Raw genomic sequence first — 25,204 nt, 5'->3', positions numbered from 1 at the left:
CAGGAACAGAATATGTTCACTGTAAACAATCTGTCAGCAGTAATGTCTAATGTCCTAAATTAGGCTTGTATCCCATACAGGTCTGATTTCATTGCTCTTCTCACTAAATACAGTGTAAATAAGCCTAAGCAGCATTTTTCTATCAAAATAGCAAGATTTTAGATAAGTTCTCTAATTATAACTATACATCAAAGAATAAAGAGGAACTTAGCTGCACTCCACCCTGCCTCCTACCTCAAATGAATTAAATAAATTATAACAATCTGTTCAGTACATTTACAAGAGACATTTAAAGGAAGGAGATCAGTGAAAAAGGTTTTCTTTTACTCACCTGTAACCCTCTCCTTCTCAGAATACTGCAATCATCCATAACAGGTATCAGACAAAAAAAGCCACTCCCCAGACAGTCAACTACTAGTGCCTACTTACTGCTGGTTAAAGAGGCAAACAATCCTTTCAGCACACCACTAACCCACTGTTCCACTAAACCAGTTCTCCCTCCGTCCAGCATAAGTACACAATCACTGCCTCATATCAGAATCATGTCTTTCTTCACAAGAGTACAGATATATCTCATCTGAAGCACTGCCAAATAGCGGAAAGACTTCATATTTGTTTTCATTTTCCATGCATACCTCTTTGGTTGAAATTATTTGAAGTACTAAGAAAAGAACAAAAGGTTCCAGGGCAAAAAATTGCAATCTTTGATATCCTGACTTCGCTGCTTATTAAAAAGGTTTAGCAAACAAAACAAGAGTCTCCACCTATAGCTACTAAGCTTATAAAATCCATGTCACGTCTTCCTTTCCAGAAACAAAACCACTCCACATACGTTTTTAAAAAGATGACAATTCTTCAGAAATACAAAGAAAGACATACTATTCTGATGCCTGTATTTTAGACTCAAAATGATATAAAACCAGTTATTGTTTTGACTAAGTCGGCAAAATTCCTTTCATCCTTTGTACAGACAAAGCAAATGTCAGATTCTTTCGATACTGTCAGGGGCTCTTTTGTTTCTTTATCGCTAGACTCGCTGGTCTTCACTTCTTGGACAGTAACGAAATTCTCTTTCTTCACGAGCTAGATCATTGCTGAGGTCGGTTTCCCTGCTCTTTTATGTGCGGGAGGGGGTTAGTCCACGTGTTGTGAGTTCTGAGCATGGACAAATTCATTCATCTATTCATCGCTTACAGTGCTGTCACAGGAAACGCTCCCCATTCCCCCAGACTTCTAAAAGGGCACAGCATGAAAAAGTCTAGTTTTATCCAAGCTTTAAACGATCTCAAGAATTGTTTCTTTGGTTACTGGCTGCCATTTTTAAAGTAGAACTTCAGCCAAGTTTAAAGATGCTTCTGTTTCTTAATTCGTGGCTCAAAATACATAATCTTTTACATTTTAAGAGTGAAAGATTGTTCTCGTGATATGATTCTGTCCCTTAAACACTCTATAAGCAATGTTTACACTTTCCAACTTTATGGTAATTGTCAGAATCTTAGTAAACACAAAGGAAAGTTGCTGATCTTTCTAATAAGTCACATACACAAAACTGTTAGTGAAGGCAGCACTGTATTTTTAGGAAGTGGGTTAAACACATTAAATTCAATCACTTTTTCCAAACTATAAGACATGCTACAATAATTACTCTTCAACAAAATTCAGGAGATATGAATCTAAATTTCCTAATTTGACAGATAAAGGTATGTATAAAGCACACAATCAGCCAGTTATACTATCTAAGGTGTAAATATACCAATAACTAAAGGCCAGATTCAGTCTGCACCCAAAAAGGAAGAAAATCAGTCCCTCCTATAATTATGACAGCTGCAACCAACAGTCTAGGGCTTGAAGGAAAGTCTATTTACAAGATCTTTTTCTGGTCTTCTTACAACTGATTATAGTCACAAGAGATTGCCACACTGCTGAAAATAGCACAGAAAAACAGGATCCATGTCCCTTTCATTCAGCAGAAATCTTCTAATCCTTAGCATAACCAGTGTGGTCTTTCATTGTGAGAGCTAATAAATCCACATCTCCACGGATTCCTTCTCCCATCTGCTGCTTTAAACAACTAACGGCTGGATTATGTCTATGGGGAAAACAAACACAAGACCTGAACAGACAGCTGATTTGCATAGGGTATGCTATACACTGTATGAGTGTCTGCAAAGTCATAGGCCTTTAAAGTCATAGAACCCCTCTATCAAAATAGGTTTAACTAGCTAAAACATATGTACCAGCAGAGAGGAAGTAGGAGTGGCTTCTAATTTATTCAACCCTGTAATCAGGAGAAATATAAAAAAGATGCATTCTGAGAAGCTATTCAGACAAAAGATTCAAAATTTGAAACTCTTTATTCATTTACTAATTCAAGAACCACTTCTTATGCCAACCACGGAGACAGAGATGAGGAAGATTATCAAAATCAACATTATCCATAAACTAACAATCCTATTCTAGAAGAGCTCAAATCCAATAGGGAAGCCAAATACAAACAAGTAATTACGACATATGAGAAGTGTGCTACATCAAAGGTATGACAAAGTGCTATGGGAGTGTCAAAGAAGGCTCAATTCATTATATTGGGAAGCCTACAAAAAGGCTTCAAGTGGAAGTGCCATTTGGTCACTAAAACTAATGTTATGGGATTATCAGCCTTTGGCCAAGACATGTTTCCTTTCCCAAAATGTTGCACACAGCTTAAAAATCTTCAACCTGGCCAGGTGCGGTGGCTCACTCCTGTAATCCCACCACTTTGGGAGGCCAAGGCAGGCTGATCATCTGAGGTCAGGAGTTCAACACCAGCCTGGCCAACATGGCAAAACCCTGTTTCTACTAAAAATACAAAAATTAGCCAGGCGTGGTGGCGAGCGCCTGTAATCCCAACTACTTGGGAGGCTGAGGCAGGAAAATCATTCAAACCCAAGAGGCAGAGGCTGCAGTGTGCCGAGATTGTGCCACTGCAATCCAGCCACTCAAGGCTCAAAAAAAAAAAAAAAAAAAAAAAATCTTCAACCAGTCCTCACTATCTACAAAATTAAGTAAAAAACTTCTCCCCTTGGCATTCAAGGCAGCCCATAACATGGAAACAACAGATTTTATCTTCAGTAGTACCTTATTGTAACTTAGCCTTCCAACTGGAAAGAACAAGGCACTGTTTCCTGAACACATCCCATCTTTCCCCACCTCAAATTCTTTGTGGATAAACAGGAATACAACCATCTACCTTACAAGGTTGCTGAACAGAATCATTTTGAAACATGTATGAATGATTCACAACTTTTTTCAGTATCTCTCACAGAGTAGTGTGTAACCTGCTCAAAATTTCCTGCCACAACCTGGTTTCCTTAAAGCCTGTTTGTTTCTCAAAATTTATACAAATGATGCATTCTTCTCTGTAAGATAATAAATCTTTATTTGTTTAATGTTACAATAATATTTGTAGTTACTGATTAAACTGCAGGAAACAGAAGAAGAGTAACCAGAGAGGTGGAAGGAAATCAAGACTGCAAATGCTATTCAAAAAGCCAAGAAAAGAATAGTCAGGGACTGCCGAACAAATGCTGCCTGGAGGCCCATCATTAAAGAATGCCATCCAATTTAACTGACTTGAAGTCAACTGGTACCCTTTGTAGGAACTTTCAGGAGTGGAGGAGTGGTAGGAACAAAAGCTCAACTCCAGTAAGTAGGAGATGAGGAAATAAAGACAGTGAATCTAGACAACTCTTTCAGCTTCCATTTAATTCTCCATATCCCCTGCAGCCAAAGTTCTCAAAAAAAAAATTATTCTTGAAAAGGAAGGGAGGGTATTGAAAGCATGAACACTGATAGAAGAAGGAATATTTCTTCCATCAAAACAGATGAAAAAGAAAAAGCAGGTACAGCTAACAAAATATTTGTAACTTTAGTGGTAAAGAAGCTTCCACATTATAGCTATTTTCTCCATGAAATAAAAAGGAAATCAGCAGAACAAGGAGATTCCAAATTTGAGATGAGCAAAAAAAAAAAAAAAAACTTGAGAGCTAATATAGAGAACAAGAAAATACGCTGAACAAAAAGTAGAATTGGTAGGCAGTGTTGAGGACTGACCTACATCATTCATCATCATTTTACAGGCCCACCAATCTGCTCTGTTGTGTGGCTTTCTTCAGCAGACTACAGTAATGCAAAGGCAAAGTTTTACTAGACAGTTTTACCAGATAAACTGACTAAAACATGGGGCAAACAATTTATGACATGGACTAGAGAGAGTAACAATGGAATCTAAGGTAAAAGAAGAGGAAAGTAAAGATGAAGAGACAGGAAGAAAAGATTTAATAGAGGTGCTGATAAGTCTGAGAACTGGCATACTTTAAGAATACTTAAATGAGGAAGCTAAAAAATTTATCAGGTTCTAGTGAGGAGGTTACCTAGAGTTACGATTTTAGTGAAGGAACATTTCGGAGGTAAGACAAGGCAGAGAGCTAAGTGGACTAGAAATGATAATGAAGACAAACAACTATGCCAGGATATTATTGGATGGATCCATCTACATGGTTGCTGAAAATAACAAAGATAATAGCAGGAGTTGAGAGAAGAGTAGTACGATTTTTTTTTTTTTTTTTTTTTTTGAGATGGAGTTTCACTCTTGTCGCCGAGGCTCGAATGCAATGGCATGATCTCAGCTCACTACAACCTCCGCCTCCCAGGTTCAAGTGATTCTCCTGCCTCAGCCTCCTGAGTAGCTCGGATTACAGGCACCTGCCACTACGCTCAGGTGATTTTTGTATTTTTAGTGGAGATGGGGTTTCACCATGTTGGACAGGCTGGTCTCGAACTTCTGACCTCAGGTGATCCACCCGCCTTGGCCTCCCAAAGTGCTGGGATTACAGGCATCAAACACTGCACCCAGCCAGGAGTAGTAAGATATATACTTGATTATAGAATCTAACATGAAACAGGAAGAATAATTAAGTTGGTAAACAGCAGCCAGGAAGGGAAGGACTGCCAAGAAAAATTACCCTAATGGGTCATGTATGTATTGACTCTTGCTTCAGAAATTTTTTTTTTTTTTTTTTTTTTTTTTTGAGACGGAGTCTCGCTCTGTCGCCCAGGCTGGAGTGCAGTGGCCAGATCTCAGCTCACTGCAAGCTCCGCCTCCCGGGTTCACGCCATTCTCCTGCCTCAGCCTCCCAAGTAGCTGGGAATACAGGCGCCCACCACCTCGCCCGGCTAGTTTTTTGTACTTTTTTAGTAGAGACGGGGTTTCACCGTATTAACCAGGATGGTCTCGATCTCCTGACCTCGTGATCCGCCCGTCTCGGCCTCCCAAAGTGCTGGGATTACAGGCTTGAGCCACCGCGCCCGGCCCTGAGACGGATTCTTATTCTGTCACCCTGGCTGGAGTGCAGTGGCACAATCTTGGCTCACTCCAACCTCCGCCTCCCAGGTTCAAGTGATTCTCCTGCCTCAGCCTCCTGAGTAGCTGGGATTACAGGTGCCTGCCACCACTCCTGGATAATTTGTGTGTGTGTGTGTGTATTTTTAGTAGAGACGGGGGTTTACCATGTTGGCCAAGCTGGTTACGAACTCCTGGCCTCAAGTAATCTGCCCATCTGTGCATCCCGCCGCCTCAGAATTACAGGCATAAGTCACCCCATCCAGCCCTGATAAATTTTTATCAAAGTGGATGTGCTAATTTACCTCAAATCCCCTATTTTACAACTGGAGAAATGAGGACCCAGGAAGGAGATATAACCTGCTCAGAAACAGTGTAGTAGAAACTTGAACCCATGCTTCCTACTAGAACATTCAGCTTTATTCAACTTCAACTAAAAAGAACAGATAAAGCAGGGTTTCTTGTCCAAGAAGAGATGAATAAAACACTTTTATCATCTTCTCTACTATGTTATTAGTATTAAGAGGACTATCAGCCAATGACTAGATAAAAAATCGAACACTGCAGAAATAAAAGTAAATACATAAATTCTCAGAATAGGCTGCATCTATACATTTCCTCAACATAAATTATCCTTTTATTTATCAGTAAGTGAATAAAATATAACTAACCCCACGTGGAAAGCTATAAGGTTCTTTACATGGTAAGCAAGCCAAGATAAGCACAATGAAAAAACTAACTTTAGGCCTCCCTGATCAGCTCATCTTGATTTTCTCCCTCTCATGTTGTGTCTGGCCACATCAAACTATGAGTACTTCTCTTGTACGCACCACTTTGTTTCACTGCTTCATGCCTTGGCACATGTTCCCAACTACTGGAGAGGTTCCCTCCTTCAGCTCTTACCTAGTAAACTCCTATTCATTCTTCAAAAACCAGCTCAAGGGCCGGGCGCAGTGGCTCATGCCTGTAATCCCAGCACTTTGGGAAGCAGAGGCGGGCGGATCACTTGAGGCCAGGAGTTCGAGACCAGCCTGCGCAACATGGTGAAACCACATCTCTACTAAAAATACAACAATTAGCCAGGTGTGATGGCACGTGCCTGTAATCCCAGCTACTCACGAGGCTGAGACAGGTGAATGGCTTGAACCCAGGAGGCGGAGGTTGCAGTGAGCTGAGATTAAAAAAAAAAACAAAAAACACTAACTTTAGTTACAAAATCTAAGTCCTGCAGCAGTCTCAGAGGAGACTCACCAGGCACATCACAGTGGTGTCCCATCCAGCACAAAGCACAGAACCTGGAACCTTTACAGTCTGTGGTAGCTTCTCAACAAAGGATTCTTTTTCGTTTGTTGCTTAAACAGGGAGTCAATCAATCAAGTAAAATTCCTTCCAAATAGAAAGGCCTTTTTATAGAGGACAAATATGCTCCTCAGGATAAAAGGACAATGACTTTCCTACTATCCCATAGGGATCATATTTTATCATTTACATAGGCTTATGATTAAGATTCCTCATTCCAATCTCCTAGAAATCACTATCTTTTCAAAGTAATCCTCCTTTCATTCATTTACAAATTAAGTATTCTCTATGTACCAGATGATATCATGGGCCTGGATATACAACTGCTAATAGAAATAGATAAAAATCCCTGACCTCTTAAAGCTCACATTCAAGTGGATGTAGACAGGCATTAAATAAAAAATGAATACATAAAGTATACAGTACGTTAGAAGATAATAAATACAATGAAGAAAAATAAAATGGAAGGATTAGGGATTTGGGAGAAATTTTTCATGCAAATTTGATATTTGAGATATTGAACATATTGATGAAAAGGCTATGCTAATATTAAGGCAATATGAACACTTAAATAAGTACTAATTCCCTTGCTAAAGTATTATTTAAAATAACTAACTTAAGTTACTCCCTACATATGATGCATATCTCCTCCCCAGTTCAGCCCAGCCCACTACCCTCATGACATACACATTCAAGCATACTCACATAAAAAAAAAAAAAAAAACCAGATCTAAAGGATAACTTATTCCCACTTATATACAAAACATGGTTCTATTATTCTTTTTTGCTTGTTTTGCTCTTCCTTGGTATAATCGTTCATTTATTTTACTGTGCCCTGTAATGTAGAATTCTCCTAACTTAAAACCAATTAAATAATGGTATCTTTTCAAAAGACAGAACTTTTTTTTACCATACAGAAGCAAACCAAACCAAATGACATGTAATGCTCAAAGAATAAAGTGTCTTGTTAGTAAAACATGAAACTTACGAGGCAGGCAAGTGAACAAAAATAAACAAAAATGTTTGATGTCAAAATTACATGTGCAACTGCATGTGTGACTGCAAATAGTCTCACATTTGTCATTTCAACCTGAGTTACAGCATACCTTGTCCGAAAAGGTTTTCCCTAGACTTCTTATATGAGAAGAAGCCACATATTAGTGCCATTTATTCATTTACATATTTGCTCAACAAACAATTATTATTATTATTAGATACGGGATCTTGCTAGGTTGCCCAGGCTGGTCTTGAACTCCTGGCCTCAAGCAATCCTCCCACTTCAGCCTCCCAAAGCACTGGATTACAGTGAGCCACCATGCCTGGCCTCAAACATTAATTACAAGTTTGCTGTGTACCAAGCCCTGTATCTTCAGAACTGTCTTCTTCAAGAAGCTCACACTCAAGGGAGGCAAATAAATAAAAATTATATTGCACTGTGTACACACTCAGGACACAAGAGCTTTTCCTGCCTTCAGCAGGGCAAATACAATCATATTCAAGATCAATCCAAGCTAAACTTCTGAAGTCCAAGAGAAGCCGAAGATCTGAAACTGTAATAAGGTGAGTGAAACTAGCATTTGCTAGTCCCAAATTATGCTCCTGAAGTCAGTACTACCCGAATAAAAATTCACTGTTTAATTATATCCTAGCCAGAGCAATAAAGTAAGAAAATGATAGAAAAGGAATATATAGATTGGAAAAAATAAAATTGTGGTATTTGAAGATGACATGATTGCCTATGTAGAAAAGCTCAATCTACAAGAATAACTCCTAAATGAGTTCAGCAAACTCACAGGATACAAGATCAGTAAACAAAAGCCAACCATATTTCTATATACTAGTAGCAACAAACATGTAAAAACTAAAATTTAAAATACAACATCATTTAAAGTTGCAAAAAAAGTTTCATCTCATTTCTTTTTTCTATCTGACCTCTTAAATTTCAACCCCACTTGAAATAAATTACCAGGGCTGAGGGACTGAGACTGCTCCTGGCAAAGAGCATGAAAATACAAAAAGATAAAATACTTAGAGATAGAAATCCAACAAAACATATACAAGATATGTATGCTAAAAATTACAACATGCTGATGAAAAGAATTAAAAATCTACATAAATGGCCGGGCGCGGTGGCTCAAGCCTGTAATCCCAGCACTTTGGGAGGCCGAGACGGGTGGATCACGAGGTCAGAAGATCGAGACCATCCTGGCGAACACGGTGAAACCCCGTCTCTACTAAAAAATACAAAAAAACTAGCCGGGCGAGATGGCGGGCGCCTGTAGTCCCAGTTATTTGGGAGGCTGAGGCAGGAGAATGGCGTAAACCCGGGAGGTGGAGCTTGCAGTGAGCTGAGATCCGGCCACTGCACTCCAGCCCAGGCGACAGAGCGAGACTCCGTCTCATAAAAAAAAAAAAAAAAAAAAAAAAAAAAAAAAAAAAAATCTACATAAATGGAGAGACACAGTATTTTCATGGGTGAGAAGAAGCAAATAGAAAAAAAAAGCTACTTCTCCTCAAAACGTATTGTGCTATTGTGATTTATAATAAAAATATATATTTTTTGGTCTTCATCCTAGTTCTTGACACAAAGTTCCCAATCCATTAGAATTTGTTGAGTGATTGAAATGCCTTCTGTTCTAAAGAAGTGAATCTTTTTTTTTTTTGAGACTGGAGTTGAGTTAAATTATAAGACACCCAGCTTGTGTCTGCTGTTTGGTGTACAGGGAAAAAACCCCATAAATGTAGTGTCAGAAGTGTCCTGTGTTGTGGTGAGTTTGAGAGTAGTTAAAAGTTTAGTTTTTCCTTTATCTCATATTTCTTTATAGGTTTAATGTAATTCCTATCAAAATCCCAGCAAGACTTCTTGTAGATACAAAAAAGCTTATTCTAAAATTTATGTAGAAAGAAAAAGAAATCACTAAAACCATTTTGAAATAGAACAATAAGTGTAAGGAATCACTCTACCCAATGTTAAGACTTACTATATAGCAGCAGTAATCAAAACATTGTGGTATTGGCAGAAGGACAGTCCCGTAAGTGAACTGAACAGAAAAGAGAACCCAGAAATAAACCACACAAATATGTCCAATTGCTTTTTTTTTTTTTTTTTTTTTTTTGGAGACAGAGAGTCACCCTGTCACCCAGGCTGCAGTATAGTGGTACAATCTCAGCTCACTGCAACCTCTGCCTCTTGGGTTCAAGTGATTATCCTGCCTCAGCCTCCCGAGTAGATGAGATTACAGGCATGCACCATCACGCCTGGCTTATTTTTATATTTTTAATAGACAGAGTTCCACCATGTTGACCAGGCTGGTCTCGAACTCCTGACCTCAGGTGATCTGCCCACCTTAGTCTCCCAGAGTGCTGAGATTACAGGCATGAGTCACCGTGCCCGGCCTGAATATGTTCAATTGATTTTTGGCAAAAGTGGAAAAGCGATTCAATGAAGGAAGGACACACTTCAATGACTTATACTAGAACAACTGGACATCCACGAGCTAAATAAAAAAATAAGCTTAACTTATACCTCACACCATACATAAAAATTAATTCAAAACCAATCATGAGTTAAATGTAAAAAATAAAACTATAAAATTTTTATAAGAACACATAGGAGAAAATCTTCAGAACGCAGGAATAGGTGAAAAGTTCTTAGACATGACACCAAAAACACAATCTGAACTTCATCAAAATTAAAGACATTTTTCAACCTAAGAAAGCTGATTGGAAAAAAAAAGAGATTGCACACATAAAGGTAGTATAAAAATTTTTTCTTTTAAGAAACAGAAAAACAATTTTAGGATGGGCACAGTGGCTCACGCCAGTAATCCCACCACTTTGGGAGGCCGGGGTGGGTGGATCACTTGAGGTCAGGAGTTCAATACCAGCCTGGTCAAGATGGCAAAAACCTGTCTCTACTGAAAAATACAAAAATTACCCAGGTGTGATGGTACGCACCTGTAATCCCAACTACTCAGGAAGCTGGGCAGGAGAATCACTTGAATGCAGGAGGTGGAGGTTGCAATGAGCCAAGATTGAGCCACTGCACTGTGGCCTAGGTGACAGAGGGAGACTCTGACTCAAAAAATAATAATAATTTTTTTAAAATTAATAAATAAAGACTTTGCTGTGCAAAACACCCTGTTAAAAAGAATTAAAAAACAAGGGAAAAGTTATTTGCAAACCACATATCCAACAAAGAATGTATATTTAGAATACATACAAAACTTTTAAAAGTTTATAGTTTTAGGGCATGGGGCTCACATCTGTAATTCCAGCACTTTGGGAGGCCAAGGCAGGTGGATCACCTGAGCTAAGGAGTTCGAGACCAGCCTGGCCAACATGGTGAAACTCTGTCTCTACTAAAAATACAAAAATTAGTGAGCATGGTGGTGGGCGCCTATAATCCTAGCTACTCAGGAGGATGAGGTATGAGAATCACTTTAACCCGGGAGATGGAGGTTGCAGTGACCCGAGATCATGCCACTGCACTCTAGCCTGAATGACAGAGATACCATCCCAACAAAAAATAATTTTTTTAATTTAAAAAAAAGTTAATAGCTTTAAAAACAATCCATTGCCAGTGATGCAGATTAAAAAAACAAATCCATAAAATCCATCAACATGTGAATGAATAAACAAGTGGTGTGTGACCATACAATGGAATACTACACACAGAGAGGGAAAGAACTGAGTGGATACATACAACAATTTAGATGGATCTCAAAAACATTATACTTACTGAAAAAAATCTCAAAAGGTTATATACTATATGGTTCCATTTATACAATATTCACATAAAGGCCAGGCATAGTGGCTCACCCCTGTAATTCCAACACTTTGGGAGGCTGAGGGAGGAGGATCACTTGAGCCCAGGAGTTCGAGACCAGTCTGGGCAACATAGCAAGACTCCATTTCTGCAAATTAAAAAAAAAAAAAAAAAATCAGCCAGGCATGGTGGCTTGTGCCTGTGATCCCAGCTACTTGGAAGGCTGAGGTGGGAGGATCACCCGAGCCTGGAAGGTGGAGGCTGCAGTGAGCCATGACTGCAACACCGCACTCCAGCCTGGGCGACAGAGTGATACCCTGTCTCAAAAGGAAATATAAATATAAATATAAATATAAATATAAATATAAATATAAATATAAATATTATTCACGTAGAGAAGAAGAACACACTAGTGGTTGCAGGAAGATAAAGATAGGGTGGGAGTGCAGCCCAAGAGAATTCCTTTGTAATGACAGCACGGTTCTGTATGTTGATTGTGGTGGTGGCCATTACACAAATCTACTCATGCGATGATATTGTATGACTTGTATATATCCACATACACAAGTGTATATAAAGACCAAATAAGGGCTATAATCTAGTTAATGATATCATATGAATGTCATTTTCATGGTTTTAATATTGTATTATAGCTATAAAAGATGACACTGTTGGTGAAAGCTGGGTGAAGGGTTCATAGTACTCTGCACTATTTTTGCAACTTCCTATGCATTCATAAGTATTTTTTTAAAGGCTAAATAACTGAACAAAAAAGTAAATTCCTATGTTTTCATTTTACTATCTCCCTATAAATGCATGTTACTTTATTCCCAAAATGCCCCCAACATCTCAGAAACATTTCTGTTTGGAGCTTTTTGCCCTCATTAAAAAACAGTCCATTAATTCTATTTGCCGGCAGCAATCTCAGTCCCCCAGCTCAGGTAATTCATTTCAAGTAGGGCTGAAAATTTTTTCTATTAGGTCAAGCAGAAAAAAGAAAGTGAGATGAATAGATGCAGAAAAAGCTTTCAATAAAATCCACCAATCCTTCATGATAAAAACCTTCAACAAACTAGGCATCGAAGGAACATATCTCAAAATAAATAAAAGCCACCTATGACAAATCCTCAGCCAACATCATGCTGAACAAGAAAAACTGGAAACATTCCTCTTGAGAACTGGAACAAGACAAGGATGTCTACTCTTCCGACTGCTATTCAACACAGTACTGAAAGTTCTAGCCACAGCAATCAGGCAAAGGAAAGAAAGAAAAGGCATCCAAACAGCAAAGAAGTCCAACTATCTTTCTTTGCAGACAATATGATTTTATACCTGGAATACCCTAAAGACTCCACCAAAAGGCTCCTGGAACTGATAAATGGCTTCATAGTTTTAAAATACAAAATCAATGTACAAAAATCAATAGCAATTCTATATACCACTAACGTTCAAGCTGAGAGCCAAGTCAAGAATGCAGCCCCATTTACAACAGCTACAAAAAAAAAGAAAAAGAAAAAATACCTAGGAATACATCTAACCAAGGAGGTAAAAGATCCCAACAAGGAGAACTACAAAACACTGCTAAAAGAAACCACAGGTGACACAAACAAAAGGAAAAAAATTTCATGCTCATGGATTAGAAGATCAGTACTGTTGAAACAGCCATACTGTCCAAATCAATCTACAGATTGAGCATAATTCTTCTCAAACTACCAATGTCATTTTTCACAGAACTAGAAAGAACTATCCTACAATTTACATGAAACCAAAAAAGAGCCCAAATAGCCAAAATAATCCTAAGCAAAAACAACAAAGCTGCAGGGATTACATTACCCAGTTTCAGACTATAAGGCTACAGTGTTTAAAAAAAAAAAAAAAAAAAAAAAAAGGATACTACTGGTACAAAAGCAGACACATAGACTAACAGAACAGAATAGAGAACCAAGAAATAAAGCCACACACCTACAATCTTCTGATCTTTAACAAAGTCAACAAAAATAAGCAATGGGGAGAGGACTCTCTATTCAATAAATAGTGCTGGGATAGCTGGCTAGCCATGTGCAGAAGAATGAAACTGGAACCCTACCTTTCACCACATACAAAAATTAACTCAAGATGAATTAAAGATTTAAATGTAGGACCTCAAACTGTTAAAAAAAAAAAAAAAAAAAAAAAAAACTAGGAAACACCATTCTAGACATTGACCTTGGGAAATAATTTATGACCGAGTCCTCAAAAGCAACTGCAACAAAAACAAAAATTGACAAGTGGGACCTAATTAGACTAAAGAGTTTCTGCACAGCAAAAGAAACAATCAATAGAGTTAACAGCCTACAGAATGGGAGAAAATATTTGCAAACTATGCATTTGACAAAGGTCTAATATCTAGATTCTATAAAGAACTTAAACAATTGAACAAGCAAAAAACAACCCCATTAAAAAATGGGCAAAAGACATGAACAGACACTTCTCAAAAGAAGACATACAAGCAGCCAACAAACATGAAAACATGCTCCACACACTAACCATCTGAGAAATGCAAATCAAAACCACAATGAGATACCATCTTATGCCAGTCAGAAAGGCTATTATCAAAAAGCCAAAAAACAACAGATGCTGGCAAGACTGCAGATAAAAGGGAACACGTATACACTGTTGGTAGGAATGTAAATTAGTTCAGCACTCTGGAAAGTAGTTTGGAGACTTCTCAAAGAGCCTAAAACCGAACTACCATTCAACCCAGCAATCCTATTACTGGGTATATATCCAAAAGAAAACAAATCGTTCTACCAAAAAGACACAAGTACTCGCATGTTCATCACAGCACTATTCACAATAGTAAAGACATGGGATCAACCTAGGTGCCCATCAACAGTGGACTGGATAAAGAAAATATGGGCCAGGCACGGTAGCTCACACATGTAACCCCAGCACTTTGGGAGGCCGAGGCAGGCAGATCACGATGTCAGGAGATCCAGACCATCCTGGCTAACATAGTGAAACCCCGTCTCTACCAAAAATACAAAATATTAGCCAGGCGTGGTGGCGGACACCTGCAGGCCCAGCTACTCCAGAGACTAAGGCAGGAGAATGGCGTGAACCCAGGAGGCGGAGCTTGCAGTTAGCCGAGATCACCACTGCACTCTAGCCTGGGCAACACAGCCAGACTCCGTCTCAAAAGGAAAAAAAAAAAAAAAAATGGAAAATGTGGTACATATATACCATGGAATTACACAGGCATAAAAACAAAGAAATCATGTCCTTTGCAGTAACATGGATGTAACTGAATGCCATTATTCTGAACAAATTGACGCAGGAACAGAAAACCAAGTATCACATGTTCTCACTTACAAGTGGAAACTAAACATTGGGCATTCATGGAAAGAAAGATGGCAACAACAGAAACTGGAGACTACTAGAGTCGGGGGAGAGCAAGGGTTAAGAAACTAACTACTGGGTACTATGCTCAGTACTTGCGTGGCAGGATCAAACCACAGCATCATGCAATATACCCAGGTAACAAACCTAAGCAAGTACTCCCTGAGTCTAAAATAAAACTTGAAAAAACAAAAATCTAGGAAAAAGTTATAAGCAATCATAAGATGGAAAATTAATAGCATTTTTATGTCTTTCATTTATAATATAAATTTTATGCCATTAAAACAAAAAAAAATTCCCAGCCAGGTGAGGTGGTTCACACTTGTAATCACAGTACTTTGGGAGGCCAATGCGAAGCCAAGGCAGGAGGATTACTTGAGGTCAGGAGTTCAAAACCAGCCTAGGCAATGTAGTGAGATCCCATCACTACTAAAAATAAAATATTTAGCCAGGCATGGCGATGTATGCCTATAATCCCAGCTACTCGGGAAGGCTGAGGCAGGAGGATCCTTGTGCCCAGGAGTTCCGGGCTGCGTGCAGTCAGCTATGATCGTGCCATAGCACTCCAGCCTGGGTGACAATGTCAGGCTCTGTCCCCACCCCCCAAAAAAAACCTTTTTTAAGAAAAATAAAACAAACACAAGAAAAATTCCCAACACCTTTTAAAAGCAAAAAAGCGGCCAGGCACAGTGGCTCATGCCTGTAATCCCAGCACTTTGGGAGGCTGAGGCAGGAGGACCACTTGAGGTCAGGAGTTCGAGAGCACCCTGGCCAACACAGTGAAACCCTGTCTCTACTAAAAATACAAAAATTAGCCGGGCGTGGCGGCACGCGCCTGTAGTCCCAGCTACTCAGGAGGCTGACGCTGGAGAATCACTTGAACCTGGGAGGCAGAGGTTACAGTGAGCCAAGATTGTGCCACTGTACTCCAGCCTGGATGACAGACAGACTCCATGTCAAAAAAGGAAAAGATCACTTCTATATCCCTTTGTATTCTGCTTTTAGAATAGGTTTTGTTTTCTTCATCATCTGCTAAAGAACAAAACTAAAACCCTATTAAAAACACACATAGTCACATTCCAATGCCCAAAAAAACAAAGGAGTCCTTTTAACCCAAACACTGACATAACTAAGTCAAAACATTTATAAAACTAGAATTCTATCATTCAATTCTAATTCCTAACACATCTCCTTTGTCTTAAAGGGCTAGACGACTTAAAATTAAAATGAGTTTCATTGTAAAATTTGCTTAAAGTCATTAAGATAGTGCAAAAATCAAAGCTAGGACATCAATGACTTAAAAAATAAAAACATAAGAGAAGGAACACATCCAGTCCCTCCTGAGATTCTAAACCCTTTTTAAAACTGATACAGTAAACGGAACATTAGAATAAACTTGAACATCCCCATCAACAAACCTGACATAAATGACATTTGTAGAACATTCACACAACAGAAAGAATGTGCATTCTTTTCAAGTGCACATAAAATGTTTACCAAGACAGACCATATTTAGGGCCATAAAACAAGAATCAATAAATTTAAAAAAACTAAAGTTATGCATGTGACTTACCACAATGGAAGTAAACTAGAAATTTCTAACAAAAGTTTAGATATGAAGAATCCCCTAATACTTTAAAACTAAATAACACACACATGAATAATTCATGATTCAAAGAAATCAAAAAGAATTGAATAAAAATAAAAACACACATGGGAACCAGCTAAAGCAGCAGTACATAGAAATACATACCACTAATCACCTATATTAGAAAAGAAGGGACTCAATTCAATGACCTCAGCTTCTACCTTAAGAAAGTACCTTAAGAAACTATAAAATCCAGAGGAGATTAATAATGGAGAGCAGAAATCAATAAAATAGAAATCATATACACATACGTAAGTAAATAAAATAGTAAAAATTTTTAGATAAACCAATTAAACCAAAAGCTAGATCTCAAGAAAACTGATAAAACTGTGTTCAGATTGATCAAGAAAAAAAATAATCATATATCAGAAATGTGAGGCCGGGCGCGGTGGCTCATGCCTGTAATCCCAGCACTTCAGGAGGCCGAGGCGGGCAGATCACTTCAGGTCAGGAGTTCGAGACGAGCCTGAACAACATGAAGAAACCCCACGTCTACTAAAAATACAAAAATTAACCGGGCGCAGTCGTGGGTGCCTGTAATCCCATCTACTCGGGAGGCTGAGGCAGGAGAATTGCTTGAGCCCGGGAGGCAGAGGTTGCAGTGAGCTGAGATCACACCATTGCACTCCAGCCTAGGTGACAGAGTGAGATTCCACCTCAAAGAAAAAAAAAAAAAAATGAGAGATACGCAATATCTCTCATGCCAATACATTTCACAACGCAGATGACGGATAAATTCCTTGAAAGAAATAAATTACAAAACCTCGTCAAGAAAAATAGAAAGTCTGAATTTCCTAATATCTATTACAGACTGAATTTGTAGTGTAAAAACCTTCCCACAAAGTAAACTACAGGTCCAGATGGCTTCAATAATTAATTCTACCACTTTTTTTTTTTTTAAAGCTACAAAATTCTGTGCAAACTCTTCCTAAATATTTTAGAGGAGGGAATACTTCCCAACACATTTTATAAGATCAGCATTGTTATGGCTCCAAAACCAGACAAAAGGTATTAAAAAAAAAAAGAAAATTACCAACCAATATCCCTCAAGAACATACGTGCAATAGTCTCAGCAAATTGGAACCAACAACACACTAAAATAATATATTGTGACCAAAGGGGGTTTATGCCAGAAATGTAAGGTTGGATGAACATTTAAAAGTCAGCCAATGGGGGAAAAAAAAACAATATAATTCACCAACGTAGCAGATTAAAAAAGAAAAACCTTATCATCTCAATACATGCAGAAAGAGCATTTGACAAAATACATCATCCATTCCTGATAAAATTCTCAACAAACTAGGAAAAGAAAGGAATTTCCTCAACTTGGTAAAGGACATCTACAAAAAAACAAAGACTGAATGTTTTCCCCTTTAAGATCAGGAACAAGGCAAGAATGCCAACTCTTATCACTTCTACTCAATGCTGCGTTGGAGCTTCTAGCCATTACAATAAAGCAAGGAAAAGAAAGAAATAATATTTGCATCTAAATTAGGAAAAAAAAGTAAAACTATCTTATTCACAGATGACAAGATCACCGACATTAAAAAAAAATCCAGTGGAATCAATAAAAAAGCTACTAGAACTAATAAGTGAATTTAGCAAGGTTGTAGGCTACATAACCAGTATGAAGAAATACTTGTATTTCTATATGCTGGCAACAATCAATCAGAAATTGAGAATTTTAAGACAGTAACATTAATAAAATACCATCAAAAATAAGAAATACTTTGGAATAAATCTGATAAAAGATGCATAAGACCTATTCTCCAAAAACTACAAAATGTAACTAGAGAAATGAAAGACTTTTTCAATGGAGAAATGTACCATGTTCACGGATCACATGACTTAACATTGTCAGTCCTCCTGGAACTGATCTGCAGATTCAATGCAATCCCAATCAAAACCCTAGCAGGCTTTTTTTTTGGTGGGGGGGCGGGCAGAAATTGACAAGTTAATTCTAAAATTCATATGAAATTCAAAGGACCTATAATAGCCAAATAACTGTGAAAAAGAAAAACAAAGTTGGAGATCTTAAACTACTGACTTCCAGACTTACAGAGCTACAATAATCAAACAGCGTAATATCGGCATCAAGACAGACAAATAGATCAATGGAACAAAATAAAGATTCAGAAGTAGGTCTTTATACTATATAGTCAATTAATTTTTGACAAAGGTACAAAGCGATTAAGTGAAAAAGGACCATCCTTTCAACAAATAGTATTGGGGCCAGGTGTGGTGGCTCACACCTGTAATCCTAGCACTCTAGAAGGCTGAGGTGGGAGGATCACTTGAGGTCAGGAATTTGAGACCAGCCAGGCCAATATAGGGAGATCCCGTCTCTACAAAATAACCGAAAAATTACCCAGGCATGCTGGCAGGTGCCTGTAGTTCTAGCTGCTTTGAAGGCTGAGGCAGGAATATCACTTGAGACGAGGAGTTTGAGACTACAGTGAGCTATGATTGTGCCACTGCACTCCAGCCTTAGTGACAAAGACCTTATATCCAAAATAAATAAGTACATACATACATACATACATACAGTGTTGGAACAACTGGATACTCTCATGCAAAAAATATAAACTTAAATCCTTATCTCACATCATATATTAAAAATTAACTCAAACCACAGACCTAAATATAAAACCTAAAACTATAACAACAATAATAGACGAAGACATTTGTGATCTTTGTTAGGCAAAGATTTTTTGGATACAATATCAAAAGCACAATCCATGAAAGAAAAAATTGATAAATTGAACTTCAATATTAGAAGACATTAAGAAAATGAAAGACAAGCCGCACAGTCCTGGAGGAAATATTTGCAAGTCATATCTGACACAGAGAACTTGAATCCAGAATATACAAATAACTCTCAAAACTCAACAAGAGAAACAACCCAATTAAAACATGGGCAAAAGATTTAAACAAGCACTTCCCCAAAGCAGTTATCTGAATGGCAAAGAGATACATGAAAAGATGCTCAACATCATTAATCATTAGAAAAATAAAAATTACTTTACAACATCTTGGCAATTACTTAAAAACTTAACATATATCTACCATATATATCATCCCGCCATTCCACTCCTAGGTATTTATCTAAGAGAAAACAAATTGCATGTCCATACAAAGAATAGTGCATGCATGTTCACAGCATCACAGTATCACAGCTGATGACAATGTCAGTGTTAGCTGTATCTGCCTGAGGAATGGTGGGAAATACTGCTTTGTGAGCCACCTAAGCCTCAGCACCACCCCCAAAAGGACACTAAAGCTACAGAAGGCTCTGAAATCTGCTTAGTGAAAACACGAAGACTGTCTTTCCAGCACAGTGAGCTCTTATGATATAAACTGTGTACTCTTTTTCATTACAAAGGGAAATCAAAACTGCTTTCAAAACCTCAAGCCCATAGAAGGATCAGAAAACTATACCTAAGTAGAATTTTGTTTGTTTGTTTGTTTTTGTTTTGTTTTTTGAGACGGAGTCTCGCTCTGTCACCCAGGCTGGAGTACAGTGGTGCAATCTCGGCTCACTGCAAGCTCCGCCTCCCAGGTTCACACCATTCGCCTGCCTCAGCCTCCTGAGTAGCTGGGACTACAGGTGCCCGCCACCACGCCCGGTGATCTTTTGTATTTTTAGTAGAGACGGGATTTTACCATGTTAGCCAGGATGGTCTCAATCTCCTGACCTCGTGATTCGCCTGCCTCGGCCTCCCAAAGTGCTGGGATTACAGGCGTGAGCCACCACGCCCGGCCTAATTAGAATTTTAAACAATATCAGAACCATTTATACTTGCTGATGACTATCGTTTGGCATCTTTACCCAATGAAACCTAGTTTTGGGGGAAAACTGCCTTTTACACTTTTGCATGATATCCTGATTCCTTGCTAGATTCACTTTCTAACATCTGAATGCTGCCTGTAAGGACTGAAACCACCTTCATTAAGACAGAAGGCTGCCTATACAGGGGTAACCTAATCAGAAAATTCCAGTCAACAGCCAATGCTAATATTACCAAAATCACATAGCCCTGCCCAGCTGATGCCAAAGAATACTTTGAGAACCTCTTGAAATGATAGACGGAAAAGGGAAAGGAACACTGTGAAGGGATTTGTGACAGAATAGAGAAAGCACTGGCATCCCAATTCCACGACTCATTAGTAATTTCACATTGAATAATACATTCTTACTATGTCACAGTTTCCTCATTTATAAATCAGAGATAACAATCAAGTATGTTTTTACCAAGTTGCCTTAAACAATAAGTAAGAGAAGTTATATGAAACCCTTTTGTAACTGTCAAGTGTTTTTAAAATAATAACTGCCATTTACCAGGCACCTACGTGCCTAACAGTGTGCAAGGTACTTCACAAATACTGTATCTATTTTATAAATGAATAACATGAAGTGGCAAGGAAAGAAAAGGAAAGGAAGGAAAAGCAGAAATCAGGGAATGGAACCAAGAGAGAAAAGGACAGAAGGGAAGGGAATAAGATGGAAGTGAAAGGAAGAAGGAAGAAGGGAAAAGAAGTAAAAAGAAGGAAAAAAGAAAGGTCTGTATGCTCAAGGTCACAAAACTATTAGGAACAAAATCAGGTCTCAAAACTCGGTTTATCTCATCTTAGCCCACTGTTCTTATCCTAGCTATTCTTACAAGACAGATATTCTCAAAATCTTTCTAGCTATTCAGATGCTGTCCATTCTCCAAGATCTAGCTCATGTTATTTCCTGATGCCTTTTTTCCTTACCTATTGCACCCCAAAGATTTGTACTTTTCCAAATTCTTAAAGTATACTATATAATCTATGTAACAAGTCATTTGGCAATATGCAGGTTCATAATCCCTTAGACCTAATTCCAAAATCTGAGAAGCTGTTTTTAAAAATCTGGTTTTTTCAAGCAATTTTGATGCTGAAATGAACAGCAGCAAAACTGACCTAAGACTATTTAATATTTATCCCACTCACCATAAATATTCATATATTTTGCTATAGAAATACCACTGTTTGATGACTTGGTACTGCCCTACCTCCTGTTGAAGGTGTTAAGTAATATATTGTATATGTACCTCATTATTTCTAAAGGTCAAAAAAATTCTGAATTCTAAAATACATCTCCCTCTAAGGATTTCAGATAAGGAAATGGGGACCCCTATTACCATGTACTGTTGATCAGCTTTCCATGTATATTCATCAAATACTCCAATTTATAAATTATAATCTAAATGAAGACACAAATATTTGATTCTCAGGTTACCCTCTTTGGGTCCCCTCCCTTTGTATGGGAGCTCTGTTTTCACTCTGTTAAATCTTACAACTACACACTCTTCTGGCTCATGTTTGTTACGGCTCAAGCTGAGCTTTTGCTCACCATCCACCACTGCTGTTTGCCACCGTCGCAGACCTGCCGCTGACTTCCATCTCTCCAGATCCGGCAGGGTGTCCGCTGTGCTCCTGATCTGGTGAGGCTCCCATTGCCGCTCCCGATAGGGCTAAAGGCTTGCCACTGGTTCCTGCATGGCTAAGTGCCCGGGGTCGTCCTAATCGAGCTGAACACTAGTTACTGGGTTCCATGGTTCTCTTCCGTGACCCCCAGTTTCTAACAAAGCTATAACACTCATTGCATGGCCCAAGATTCCATTCCTTGGAATCCGTGATGCCAAGAACCCCAGGTCACAGAACACGAGGCTTGCCGCCGTCTTGGAAGCAGCCCGCCACATCTTGGGAGCTCTGGGAGCAAGGACCCCCCGGTAACATTTTGGCGACCATGAAGGGACCTCCAAAGCAACAGGAAACGTTCCCCCACAAGGCAAAAACACCCCTAACATGTATTCTAGAGAATTGGGACCAATTTGACGCTCAGAAAGAAACAACATATTCTTCTGCAGTACCGCCTGGCCACAATATCCTCTTCAACGGGGAGAAACCTGGCCTCCTGAGCAAAGTATAAATTATGACACCATCTTACAGCTAGACCTCTTTTGTAGAAAAGAAGGCAAATGGAGTCAAGTGCCATATGTACAAACTTTCTTTTCATTAAAAGACAACTCACAATTATGTAAAAAGTGTGATTTATGCCCTACAGGAAGCCCTCAGAGTCTACCTCCCTACCCCACAGTCCCCCAGACTCCTTCCCCAACTAATAAGGACCCCCCTTCAACCCAAACGGTCCAGAAGGAGATAGACAAAGGTGTAAACAATGAACCAAAGAGTGCCAATATTCCCCAATTATGCCCCCTCCAAGCAGTGGGAGGAGGAGAATTCGGCCCAGCCAGAGGGCATGTACCTTTTTCTCTCTCAGACATAAAGCAAATTACAATAGACCTAGGTAAATTCTCAGATAACCCTGATGGCAATATTGATGTTGTACAAGGGTTAGGACAATCCTTTGATCTGATATGGAGAGATATAAGGTTACCACTAAATCAGACACTAACCCCACATGAGAGAAGTGCCGCCATAACTGCAGCCCGAGAGTGGCGATCTCTGGTATCTCAGTCAGGTCAATGACAGGATGACAACAGAGGAAAGAGAACAATTCCCCACAGGCCAGCAGGCAGTTCCCAGGATGGACCGTCATTGGGACACAGAATCAGAACATGGAGATTGGTGATGCACACATTTGTTAACTTGCATGCTAAAAGACTAAGGAAAACTAGGAAGAAGCCTGTGAATTACTCAATGATGTCCACTATAACACAGGAAAGGGAAGAAAATCCTACTGCCTCTCTGGGGAGACTAAGGGAGGCATTAAGAAAGCATACCTCCCTGTCACCTGACTCTACTGAAGGCCGACTAATCTTAAAGGATAAGTTTATCACTCAGTCAGCTGCAGACATTAGAAAAAAACTTCAAAAGTCCACCTTAGGCCCAGAGCAAAACTTAGAAACCCTACTGAACTTGGCAACGTTGGTTTTTTATAATAGAGATCAGGAGGAGCAGGCGGAACGGGACAAACAAGATTAAAAAAAAAAAAAGGCCACAGCTTTAGTCACAGCCCTCAGGCAAGCGGACTTCGGAGGCTCTGGAAAAGGGAAAACTGGGCAAATCGAATGCCTAATAGGGCTTGCTTCCAGGACTTATTTTAAAGGTCTACAAGGACACTTTTAAAAAGACTGTCCTAGTAGAAATAAGCCGCCCCCTCTCCATGCCCCTTATGTCAAGGGAATCACTGGAAGGCCCACTGCTCCAGGAGATGAAGGTCCCCTGAGTCAGAAGCCACTAACCAGATGATCCAGCAGCAAGACTGAGGGTATCCAGGGCAAGTCCCAGCCCATGCCATCACCCTCCCGGGTCAAGCCCCGGGTATGCTTGACCATTGTGGGCCAGGAGGTTAACTGTCTCCTGGACACTGGTGCAGCCTTCTCAGTCTTACTCTCCTATCCCAGACAAGGGTTCTCCAGATCTGTCACTATCCGAGGGGTCCTAGGACAGTCAGTCACTAGATACTTCTCCCAGTCACTAAGTTGTGACTGGGGAACTTTACTCTTTTCACATGCTTTTCTAATTATGCCTGAAAGCCCCACTCGCTTGTTAGAGACATTCTAGCAAAAGCAGGGGCCACTATACACCTGAACATAGAAGGAACAGCCATTTGTTGTCCCCTGCTTGAAGAAGGAATTAATCCTGAAGTCTGGGCAACAGAAGGACAATATGGGCAAGCAAAAATGCCCATCCTGTTCAAGTTAAACTAGAGGATTCCACGTCCTTTCCCTAACAAAGGCAGTACCCCCTTAGACCCGAGGCCCAACAAGGACTCCAAAAGACTGTTAAGGACCTAAAAGCCCAAGGCCTAGTAAAACCAAGCAATAGCCCCTGCAATAGGCCAATTTTAGGAGTACAGAAACCCAACAGATAGTGGAGGTAAGTGCAAGACCTCAGGATTTTCAATGAGGCTGTTGTCCCTCTACACCCAGCTGTATCCAACCCTTATACTCTGCTTTCCCAAATACCAGAGGAAGCAGAGTAGTTTACAGTCCTGGACCTTAAGGATGCCTTTTTCTTCATCCCTGTACATCCTGACTCTCAATTCTTGTCTGCCTTTGAAGATCCTTCAAACCCAATGTCTCAACTCACCTGGACTGTTTTACCCAAGGGTTCAGGGATGGCCCTCATCTATTTGGCCAGGCATTAGCCCAAGACTTGCGCCAGTTCTCATACCTGGACACTCTTGTTCTTCGGTATGTGGATGATTTACTTTTAGCTGCCCTTTCAGAAACCTTGTGCCATCAAGACACCCAAACGCTCTTAAATTCCCTTGCCACCTGTGGCTACAAGGTTTCCAAACCAAAGGCTCAGCTCTGCTCACAGCAGGTTAATTACTTAGTGCTAAAATTATCCAAAGGCACCAGGGCCCTCAGTGAGGAACGTATCCAGCCCATACTGGCTTATCCTCATCCCAAAACCCTAAAGCAACTAAGAGGGTTCCTTGGCATAACAGGTTTCTGCTGAATATGGATTCCCAGGTACAGCGAAATAGCCAGACCATTATATACACTAATTAAGGAAACTCAGAAAGCCAATACCCATTTAGTAAGATGGACATCTGAAGCAGCAGCGGCTTTCCAGGTCCTAAAGAAGGCCCTAACCCAAGCCCCTGTGTTAAGCTTGTCAATGGGCCAAGACTTTTCTTTATATGTCACAGAAAAAACAGGAATAGCTCTAGGAGTCCTTACACAGGTCCGAGGGATGCGCTTGCAACCCGTGGCATACCCGAGTAAGGAAATTG

General features: G+C 39.4%; 1 protein-coding gene across 7 annotated transcripts in view; it reads right to left on the bottom strand.

Moving 5' to 3' along the window:
- The window catches only part of MAST2 (microtubule associated serine/threonine kinase 2), a 256,656-nt gene that overhangs the window by 164,860 nt on the left and 66,592 nt on the right, over nt 1-25,204 (bottom strand). Inside the window, exon 1 of one of the 7 annotated variants that reach the window (XM_031668135.1) lies at nt 332-2,762. The exons of the other annotated variants lie outside the window; for them this stretch is intronic. Within the exon in view, the coding sequence (XP_031523995.1) occupies nt 332-370 (39 nt within the window). The 5' untranslated portion in view covers nt 371-2,762. Of the gene's footprint in view, nt 1-331; nt 2,763-25,204 lie in introns of those variants that run through there. 7 annotated transcript variants of the gene reach the window in all.

This window comes from Papio anubis, chromosome 1, assembly GCF_008728515.1.
Source record: "Papio anubis isolate 15944 chromosome 1, Panubis1.0, whole genome shotgun sequence".
In the NCBI taxonomy this organism is placed as follows: Eukaryota; Metazoa; Chordata; class Mammalia; order Primates; family Cercopithecidae; genus Papio; species Papio anubis.
This window is presented reverse-complemented; position numbering and strand designations above follow the sequence as displayed.